This window comes from Prosopis cineraria, unplaced genomic scaffold (assembly GCF_029017545.1).
Source record: "Prosopis cineraria cultivar Desert tree isolate PC_DT_omini unplaced genomic scaffold, ASM2901754v1 PC10, whole genome shotgun sequence".
Classification (NCBI taxonomy): domain Eukaryota; kingdom Viridiplantae; phylum Streptophyta; class Magnoliopsida; order Fabales; family Fabaceae; genus Prosopis; species Prosopis cineraria.
The window spans coordinates 2041303-2052797 of record NW_026555341.1 but is presented as its reverse complement, the minus strand read 5'-3'; the positions used below and the strand labels follow the sequence as shown (position 1 = coordinate 2052797).

The 11495-nt window shown below is 33.1% G+C and overlaps 1 protein-coding gene across 1 annotated transcript; it reads left to right on the top strand.

Moving 5' to 3' along the window:
- The first annotated feature begins 3508 nt into the window (after positions 1–3508).
- LOC129322143 (acidic leucine-rich nuclear phosphoprotein 32-related protein) lies at positions 3509–6975 on the top strand. The gene is made up of 2 exons (XM_054968226.1): positions 3509–5006; positions 6410–6975. The coding sequence occupies exons 1-2, from the start codon at positions 3912–3914 to the stop codon at positions 6704–6706; spliced, it is 1392 nt and encodes a 463-aa protein (XP_054824201.1). The 5' UTR covers positions 3509–3911; the 3' UTR covers positions 6707–6975.
- The last annotated feature ends 4520 nt before the right edge of the window (positions 6976–11495 follow it).

The following is an 11495-nucleotide window of genomic DNA, read 5'->3' as shown; positions in this document are numbered from 1 at the left end:
ATTTTAGTTGAACCCAATTTCACTCGATAGAGAGAGAGAGGGGTTCCTTTTATTTTCTCTCCTTTTTTCCCCCTTTTCCCTATCCCCGCTATTGATTTGATTTGATTTAATAAATTTAGTTTGATTACAAATTTGATGAATGGTGAGGATTCAGAGAGGAGATAAAAGATAGGGAGTTGCTCCTCTCCCATTTCACTTGCTCAAAAGTTTACATTAAAAGCATCACTAGTTAGGGATGCGCCTTTTGTCAGGATTAGTCATTAATATAATAATAATGAATAATGTTGTCAATTAGCATTAATTAATACAAAATATAAAAAGCTATGCACTTCATGAGTATGATAAGTATGATTAATTTCGAATTTTATACAAACGCAAGTTAAATATACCTATTCATTTGTATATGATAGAAATTTAGTAACTGAAATAGAGTCGTGGAAATTGGTGCTGGGAAAATTCAGTCTGAGAAATCTAATTTAGTTAAAACAGTCAAACGAGCATTTGACGAAAATCATGCGTGTGTGTGTGTGTGTGTGTGTGTGTTTGTAAGCAAAACTGTGTTTGTACCTCCAACTTAATGATTTGTCATCAACGAAAACATTACATCCAACATATTCTTTATTTAAAACAAATCAAAACAAATAGACTTAAATACATGTTGTTCATGATAAATTATACAAAAATAACAATAAATTTTATCTCACAAAGTGAGTCGGCTATATTGATTGTTTATAATAAATTATATTATTCATATATAATTTTGTGAGATTTTTAAATTTATTATTATACTATACTTATATAATAGATAGATATAATTTAGTTTTTAGACTATTTAGTTTGATTGATAGAATACTAGATTAAATTTTAAGTTTGTTTCAGTCTAAACAAATTTAAAATAGCAGAGACAAGAAAAGAGGTTAATTATAAACTTGAGTTATGGAGAAAGACATTAAAGTCGAAAGATTTCTGTCTGAATAGGAGTAAGACGGAATATTTATATTGTAAATTTGATAAGAGACTAGTCGACAGTAATTTGAAAGTAAAATTGAGAGATCAAATTATACCTCAAGTGAAAAAGTTTATATATTTGGAAGCCATTATTTAAAATGATGACGAAATCAGTGGAGATATTTCACATAGGATTCGAGTTGGGTGGTTTAATTGAAGAAAAGCTAAAAGAGTTATTTGCGACCGTAAAGTACCTAATAAATTTAAAGGAAAGTTTTATTGTACTGCTATCAGACCAGCCATGTTATATAGTAGTAAATGTCGGGCTCTAACAAGACAGCAAAAACATAAAATTGAAGTAGTAGAGATGAGAATGTTATGATAGATGTGCGGACATATACATAAAAATAAAATTCGAAGTGAACACGTATGCGAAAAAATGAGGGTAGCACCTATTGAGAAAAAAATGATAGAAAATCGACTGAGATGGTTTGGGCATATACAAAGAAGACCACGGGAGGGACCAATGAGAAGAGTGAAATATATAACTTTGAGCTCAATTAAGAGGGGTAGAGGAAGGCCTAAGAGAACACTCTTAAAAGTTATTAAATACGATCTCTTAATTAATAATATTTCTAAAAGCTTGATAAATGATAGAGCACAATAACATCTTGCAATTCATATAGCTGACCCCACCTAGTGAGATAAAGGCTTATTGTTATTGTTGTTTCAGTCTAAACAAATTATTCATTAACATTATATTTATCAGATTTTGCTATCTGGAATAGTTAATATGTTTCAATGGAAGAGTTATAATTTTATTCATATTCTAGACTTTAAGATTGAAATTTTACTAAAAACTATAATAATATGCATCCATGTCAGGGGTTCTCAAATTTCACATTTTTCGAATTAATTTCTCGCCGAGGAAATTATGCATCATGTTATCTTTTTCCTGGGATTAAAAATAATAATAATAATAATATTATTTTTAAATTATCTAAATTACAATCTAATCCTTCAAAGTGTCATAATTCAAATGAAATTTTTACAGACTTTTATATCAATAAATTTTAAATTAAAAAAATAATTTTATCCTTATTACAAAGTTATGATTTCTTATTCAATTTTTATAATTCTTTGAATAAAAATTGTTATTTCTAAAATAAAAGTTGTAATCGAGACTTGTTACTTTAAGAACTTATTTTTTTAATATGAAAAATTACATTTGATAAGTTGTAATTTTTAATTCAACATTTACAATTTACAGATTAAAAATGATTATTTCTTAAGCAAAAGTTGTTATTGAGATTTAATATTTTGAGAACTTGTTTTTAATAATAAAAATTACATTTTATGAGTTGTAGTTTTTTGTTCAACTCTTATGATTCACACAACAAAAGTTATTATTTCTTAAATAAAAGTTATGATTGAGGTTTATTATATTTAATAAGGATTAAAATGATCTCTTCACTTTAAAATTTAGTGATACATAAGTCTCTAAAGATTTCAATAAAATTATTATATTTTAAAAAATTAAATTATCATTTATATAATTTGACACAACTTCATTGTCATTTCTCTTAAATAAATTATTTTTTTATTAAATCAAAATAAATATGTGTTCTTGTTTAGCGGACTCGTTACCGGGCAAAAAATTAAGGTTGCGTTTAGGTCATCAATATTTAGCATCTGAAATCCAATTTTCAACTTTTTAATTGTTAAAAGCTGTTTGGGTGATTTTTAAATGAGCAAAATGAATTTTTAAATGTAGGTTAAGATAGAATTTAAAATGTGAATTTGCAAACTCTATTTTATGGTGGATTTTAAATTGCAAACAGAAATTTAAAGCAATTATGAGGAGAATAATTTTATACATACTTTTATAAATGACCATCATGCTTATATTTTTTTATTCTTATTATTTAACATATTAAATTTTATATTATTTTAAATTTTGTTCACATTTTTCAAACATTTCTAATATAATATATTTATATAATAAAAATTATAAAATATTATAAATCAATGTTCTTTTTTATCATTTCACATTCAAAAGTATATAAATAATTTTTAATTTATTAAAATTACTTTTAAAAAATAAATTTAAACTTAAAATTTTTTACAATTAAATTTTACTAAATTAATTTTTAATAAATAAATTTTTGATGAATTAAAAATCAAACGCATGTTAAATTTTGATTGTGGCCTTCAAAAGTGGAGTCGTCACGGTTTCTTCCCCCAGGCTTTCATTCACGCGCAGCGTATGGTCCAGTTTGGTTTCGACGGTCATGGCAATATCGTAAATTTAGTTAGACGCTGAGGCATATATGTTATGTACCTTTACGGATATTTGTATCCTCGATGACGTGTCGAAGGCGACCCTGATCCGCGGCTTTTGCACAGCCTACACCGTTCTCGAAAACAAACACACAAACCTTGAATCGCAGCCGTACATTGTTTTCCACGTCACCGATCTGTGGCATGGAAAATCCATCGGCTCTTACAGGTCTTCAATCAGACACTAACGCCTAGAACCACACGGCCTAGCCTTTGTCCCCAAGAACCCTAGACCCGAACCGCGAGTCCGTTGCCCCAGAGGTTTATCCCGTCCCGTCTTCCTTTGCCAATAGGAGGGTGGGAGAGAGAGAGAGAGAGAGAGAGAAGGTTTGTGTATGCAAATTATTGTGTTTCCTCTCCGACTATTTGAATTTCCATCGTAGAGACCGTACCCTCTGCAAAATTTAGGGTTTCCCTTTTCTGGCTTCTATTGAACCGCCGCTTTGGTTTAGATTTTTGCTCTGTGGAAGCTCGTTGGTTTATACAAATTTCGTAGCTGCAGTTTAGATTCCTGCGATTCTTAAGATTATTAGAATTACTTAGTTGATTTGTGTAGAGGCTCCATATTTAAGCGTTTCTATTTGTGGTTGTCGCTTTGTATGAGATAGAGGATTTCCTATTTGATGGATGAGATCTGGGAGAGGGCTGTGGAGACAGCTTTAGAGGGGGAGGCGGACCACGCCTCTGCTCGAACCCTAACCCTTGACGGTGCAGTTAAGTGCATACAAGGTCGGTTGCCGCCTCCGAGCCTGCTAGAGAGATTTCAGAACCTTCAGCACCTTTCTATTGCCAACATAGGCGTCTCGTCGCTTGAGCAGTTCCCAAGGCTTCAGAATCTTCAGAAGTTGATCCTTTCCGACAACCGAATTGCTGGAGGCCTCGAATTTCTTGTTCAAGCAGGGCTTGATTCACTGCGAGATCTAGATCTTTCGAATAATCGGATTCAATATATTGAAGATCTTGCGCCACTTGCGCAGCTGAAGCTTGTTTCACTGGATCTGTACGAGTGTCCTGTCACGCGGGTCAAGGATTACCGATCTAGGGTTTTTGGGTTGATTAAATCGCTTAAGTACTTGGATAAGATGGATGCAGAAGAGAACGAGAGACCCGAGTCTGATGACGAGGAAGAGGAGGATGAGGACGATGAGGATGACCCTGGAAGTGGAGAAATTGATGGGGAAGATCGTCCATTTGGAATAAACAATGGACATAGCGAGGGGGTTGATGGGGTTGTGGATGCTGAGGAGGATGAAGAGAGTGACGCTGATGAGGAGGAGACCGAAACCTCAAGGAGGACAAATGGCTTGAGCCATCAAGCTAATGGATTTCGGGTTGCACCGGTTGTGGGTGATGATGTTGAGGAGGATGACGAGGATGGTGATGAGGAAGAAGAGAATGATTCAGGGGAAGAGATTGATGAGGAGGAGGGGGATGATGATGATGTGGTTGAGGTTCATGAAATTGAAGACAGTGATGACGAAGAGGATGGAGTTGAATATGATGAGGACGATGAGGACGACGAAGATGAGGAAGAGGAAGTGGACAATGATGATGGGGATTTTGCCGTGCCTGAGAGTACTGGCCGCTTGACTAGCACGGAAGGGGAGATTGATGGGCATGAGCAAGGGGAGGATGTTGGAGATGAAGATGACAATGGAGAGACTGGTGAAGACGAGGTAGGGGTTGAAGATGATGGAGAATTTGAAGATGATGATGAAGTAATATAGCCCTTCTGCTTGAACTTTCTCTCTCACCGTGCATGCTATTTATTTATTACTTGCATGTGCTTGAATGGTTGGTTATCTTTTCTTGATGCTAGTTTCTCTGTTGGATTTATTGATTGATTGATGATGATGATTGATGCCTGATTGTTTCAAGAGAAGAAGATTGTTTTTTTGCCACTGATTGTGATAAAATTGTATTGACTGCTGGCTGCTAACTAAATTTAAGCACCGTTTTGTTAACTTCTGTTTCTTGTTTTGTTTTTTTGTTTTTGGAAGACTTTTTCGATTATGCATGGCTTTACAGATTGCTTCAGCTCGTCCCGGTCACCCGCCAGATAAAGTAGACCTTTTTTCCGGTGCTCTAACCTTCAAAATTATGTGTTTTTATTCTTTCTTTGTATTTTTTTGAGAGCTGTATTGTGTGTCTTAGTTATACATAGCTACGCAGATTGCTTCAGGCGGTGACTTACCTGTCACTCAGTAGCTAAAGTAGACCTTATTTCGTGTGCTTAAGCCTTCCAAATTCTGTATTTTATTCTTTGTTTGTTTTTTTTTTAATTTTTTTTGGTGCTATATTGTGTGGTTTCTTGGGGTTGGTCTTAAACTATCATATGACTCAGATAATCCAAATGGGAGCATCTACTTTGGAAAATAAGATAAACGTCCTAGCAGTTGATGGTGCTATTGTAGTTTAAATACTTGTTCTTATTTCGTTATCCCTTGGCTGGATGAGTTTTTTGGTCTGCTTGCATGTTTTTAGAGCATGCCTAATGCAATAATTTCCAGGATATGCCTGTTGTCCTGCGACCTGGCTTGTATACTGGTCTCTAGGAATAAGGTGGGACACAGGCTGGGGATTTGCTTTAGTCGTATTAATGCTCTTATTCTGATCAGATATGGGCCAGTGACTGGTGACTTTTTTTTATGTTTTATATTGTAACGTAACGTAGGGTGCATGTCCTGGAACTTGGTAAATTTATTTTGTTGGTAAATTGGTAGTTATGTGGTGTCATGTGATAATTGGAAATTTCTTGTCTATTTTATTTTCTGTGCTTATGGTATCCCGTCCTTATTTATATTTTTGAAAGTGTCTCCTTTAAGTTTCGGTCTTCTGAAGGTTTTACTAGAAAATCATCACCGAATATTGTAATTTTGTTATGTAGGCTTTTAATTGTTTTTCACAATTAGTGGATGATTAAAGAATGCTCAATTAGAGTTTCTTGAATACTTGGGTTATTGCTGACTCTGTTATAGGAAATTGATGCAACCGTGAAGCTGTGTTATTTTGCTTTTACTAGAATTTTTAGCTACTTTTTTAATGACCGATTATATAAATAATGAATATTAATATTAAAATGTCCTTTTGTTAATGAATGTTAAATTTTCTTGAGTCTCAGGAAGAAGATTACGGTGCAGGATATCTTGTTCAGCCTGTGGGACAGGCTGAGGCAGTTAACACCGCGAGTGGTGAGATGGATGGGGGAAATGATGATGGTGAGAATGAGGAAGAAGTAGATGACGATGATTGCGAAGAGGAGGAAGTTGACGACGACGACGAGGATGTTCAAGTGTTGCCTCCAGCTTCTTCAAACCTCAAGAGGAAGAGGGACGATGATGGGGATGAGGATGATGGCGAGAACAATGATGATGATGATGGGGTGGCATGCAGTAAGTCATCAAAGAAGCATCACTGAGGCGCCATTCTAACTTGTCTCAATGTTCATGTTGTTTTGATGTCTTCCAAGTATTGGAAGCAGGGAACTTCTCCTTTTGGATAGAATGATGGTTAGTCTCTAGGGATTTAGAACTCCTGGACATAAGATATATTAGGGAAAGGAATTGTATGTTGGGTGGCACATGTTCAGTTCAAAAAGTCGTTAGCGTTTTCCCGCTGGCCTTTCACATATAGCCGTTACTCATATTCAAATGACAGTTACATGGGTTTTGCCGCCCATTTTCTCGATGCAGATGTTGGCATATGGGGGTGGACTTGATTTGTTGGGGAAGAAAGACCGCGAGTAGGGGTGGGTGGGGGAAGCCCTTTTCACCCTGTTTTCTCATTTTTGTTTTTTATTTATTTGTCCCGCCTTGAAGAATTGAAGCGTGTAAAACAGTTGTAGATAGTTTTTATGAAATGATTCGATCAATCAAAGCGGGTGATCCGTAGTAATGACGTGGCGCGCCCATAAATTGTTGCAACTTGACGAAGAATTATTTCTTCGAGTTTCGAGTTCAAGTGTACTCATGGAGCTTGGTGGAGTGCCAAGTCAGGTGACGAATGGGGCCCTCGGCTAGGTATGGCATCTTTTTAATCCGACCCGCCTTTGATGGATTTTTATGTTTTAAATAAATCCCAAACGAGAATCTGATGCCTTGGTATGCATGCATATATAATAATTCAGGAGAATTTGGATTTTGCCACGTGGGTAGGAAGGAAGCATTTAAGCTTGGAACGGACGGTGATGTACGGCAGATTGGCATTTTCATGTTGGGAGCCACTACGAATTGAGGATCAGGATGGATAATGCCAATCTTTGAGGTTGGCTGGGCTTGGACCACGCTGTCTCTCTTGAGCGGCTTCACCGGCCTCGGCCCCTGTTTTTGGCTGCCAGCCTTTTTTCCCTACCTCCTCTCTCTTCAAGGAAACGATGGAAGGAGGCATCGCACGGTAACGGAACATTCCGTTACTTCTGCTTTATTAGTATTCCTTGTTGAGAGACCTGGACGTGCACGGCCCTTTCAGTGGCGGACCCCGCATTGGGGGGATTCTTTTCCTTAAAAAGATTAAAAAAAAAAAAACAAAGTTATGTGTAAAATTTGCAAGTATGAGAAAAGTTGTAAGAACAGTATTCTTTATTTTTTAAATTACTTGTAGGTTTTTTTTATTGAAAATAATTCTATTCAAAATATAATTGGATATTAAATATGGGTATTGTTCTCAACAAAAATTTAAATTTTAATTTATCATATTATAAATGACTAGCCATTTTTGTTAAGAGTTTGGACAATATTCTGTTGTTAAGCTACATGGATTTGTAAATAATAAAGTAAAATGATTTTAAAAAATTTAAAAATAGGAAGAATGATAAAAAAAAAATCTTTGAAATATACAAACGATAGTTAGATAATTCTTTTTAAATTTCTTGAGACTGACATCAAATTTTTGAATGAAATGATTATAATGCCTTTTATTTAAAATAAAGACGGTAAACTTATCTGATCTCCTGTTTTCCACTGTTTCTCTTCCTTTCAGGGCTCCGTCTCCATCTTCATTCCTCAAGACGAAACTTGGGATGTGCCCAGATTAGTGTGGAAAGAGGGTTTGCGCGCTGGTTGAGAATGAAAAATCCAGCCAAGCAAATGGGAATTCGAAGAAACTTGGCATTTACCCAGAGGAAGTGGTTTTAGTTATAGGTCTTTTATTGATCATCGAGTTATTAATTCAATGCTCGAACATTCAAGTGAAGTTATGAAAGAAATATTGCATCCAACTTTCCTCAAGAAAATTAATCACAAATAAGGATTAATAACAAGTCTCATTAACAAAAAAGTTATTTTTTCATTTTAACAATAATTTATTTCATATTAATCTTTATTTGTGATTAATGTTTTTGAAGGAGGCTAAATGTGATTCTCCTAATTATAAATTGATGAGCAATATCCTGACAGTTATCCGATGCTATGACTTAAACCAAAAGAATAATACCTCTCAATTTCCCCTGTGCCACTGAAATTAAAATCCTCCTTTGCAGTGACGATGTGTCTAACCCAGGAGGCTCACAACAGTCAACAAGGTTTTTCTTTCCTTCTCTGTGAATGCATTCTCTCGGATTTTTGTGAAACTGTAATGAAATTTTCATCTTTGTCCTTTGCAGTGATGGTATATTTTCCACAGTAGATCCTCATTCCTTAAATTTTCATCTGGGTAAATGCCAAGTTCTTTTGAATTCCCATTCGCTTGGCCGGACTTTTCAGTCTCCAAAAGTGTGCATCCCAACTCTCGTCTCGAGGAGTGAAGAAGATGGAGACGCAGCCATGAAAGGGAGAGACACGGAGGTAAATAAGGAAAATAAAGTAGGTGTGATTGTTAGAATAAAATGAAATAGATTAAAATGATTAATAATAAAATAAATTAAATTATCTTTTTTTTTACAGGAAGTATAATAAAACGTATTAATATATATTATAAATGTCATCATACCCTTTAAAAATCTTATAATTCATTATTTTTAACTTTATGAATTAAATTATTCCTTCTTTTTATAAATGTGTTCACATATTTTCTTTAATCATATTATTTTTACTTTTATATTTTTAATCAATTTGATTTTATTTTTTGGTAACGAGCAAATATGACCTTAGGATCATATCAGTTACCTTCTTTATTTTAAATGGGTGGCATTGTAGGCATTCCATTCAAAATATCAATGTCAAAAACCTTTTAAAGATTAGAGAAGAATTATTGAAATGATATCTAATTATTATTTATATATTTTGAAGAGATTTTTTTTTTTGGGCGAAAAACGACCTTAAATTTTCTTGCGACACAGGCACCTTAAGTATTAGTCAACGCTTCTCAAAGGATTCCTCGAGGCAATATTCTGTTACTGGTGATTTTAGTTCATTTATAATTTATTATTTATTAATAAATTAAAAACTAAAACCTATCACTTGCCATAACTAATTGGGAAAATGACAAAAAAATTTATTTAAATTATATAAATAAAGATTGATCCCATGAAATAGCATAATTTTCTTAGAGTTTCATAAAATTTTTCTGTCATTAGGGAATAAAAAAATGACCAAATTACTCCCAAATAAAACAAAAATCTCAATCCTGAATGTAAATCAATCTGCTTTGTCTTCTTGTTCTCCTCCTCTTCTCTTCTTCCGGTCTGTCTCTTTCTTCTCCTCCTCCTCCTCCTTCTCCTTCTCCTCCTTCTCTTTCTTCTCCCTCTCCTTCTCATCTGTTTTATTTCTTTTTGAATTTCTATATATGGATTCCTCTATTAGCTGTGCAGTATGTGGATAAATTTCTTTTTCTCTTTAAAAATTTCTCCTCTCATATGTGATAGTTGAAGTTGATGTGGGTTAATGTGTATAAATGATTAAGATCTTCATTTTCTCTTCATGACTAAGATCTTCGTTTTCTGATTTTCTTTGTTGTACGTGGGATGGATGCTTACTCATGGATAAATGATAAATAATAAATAATATATTATTTTTAGTTGTGTTGTAAATGCATAAACCAAAATTATAAACGACTAATACAAAGTCGTAAATATAAAAAAGAATAGTTATTGTTAGATTAAGCATAACAGATATATGATTATGATGTTTGGAAAATAGATATGTTGATGAATGATTATTTTATTATTTCAGGTTGGCATGAGAATGGTTGACATGTTGGGATGACATTAGAAGATTCAACCCTTCATATATTTTTGTCAAAAGGATTGTTTGTATTTTGATGCAAGTTGTAGATCATATAACTAATAACAAAACCTTAAATAGTTGTCACTTTTTAAATTTTTTTATCATTTAACTGAATGAAAGTTGTTATTTCTTAAATTATAGTGGTAATTCATTTTTGTTAATTTGATCAATTTATATAAGGTATTGATAAATTACAATTCTTTATTATATTGTTGCGAATTTAGGGATAAAAATTATTAATTTAGGAACAAAAGTTGTGAATGAAAAGTTATGAATTTTTAAAATTTGATGCATATTAGAACCTATATATTCGGAGTTATGAATGACTGTTGAATTATCATAAATTTAGAAATAAAAATTATTAATATGTGAACAAAAGTTGTGAATATAAAGTTATGAATTTTCAACACCTGATGTATATCAGAACCTGTAAATGTAGAGTTGCGAATGACTATTGAATTGTTATGAATTTACAAATAAAAGTTATTAATATAGGAATAAAAGTTGTGAATAAAAAATTATAAATTTTTAACACCTAATACATATCAGGACCCGTAGATCAAGAATTACAATTATCTATTAAGTTGTTGTAAATTTAGAAACCAAAGTTGTTAATATATAAACAAAAGTTATAAATAAAAAGTTGTGAATTTTTTTAATTTAAATAAAGGGCAAAAGTATCGTTTCTTATAATTCTCTAATAATAAAAACATCCCTTAAGACTCCAGGGGATCCATTAATTTATCATTTACATAATTTAAATAGATTTTATTGTTATTTTTCTTAATTAATTTCACATAAGAAATTTTAATTCCATTAACTTGAAATGCCAAATATGTTGTGAATAAAATATAGAGAGAATGGAAATGAGAAGATAAGGAGGAGGAGGGGGAGGAATAGAGATAACGGAAATAAGGATAGCATTTTCTATATTCTCTTCCACATTTACAATATAGATGACATGCCCTATTTATAAGCATGAATGGCTATCTCTCGTGTCTCTTCATCTTTATCTTCTCCCACAGAACTCCCACCGTCACAAATGTC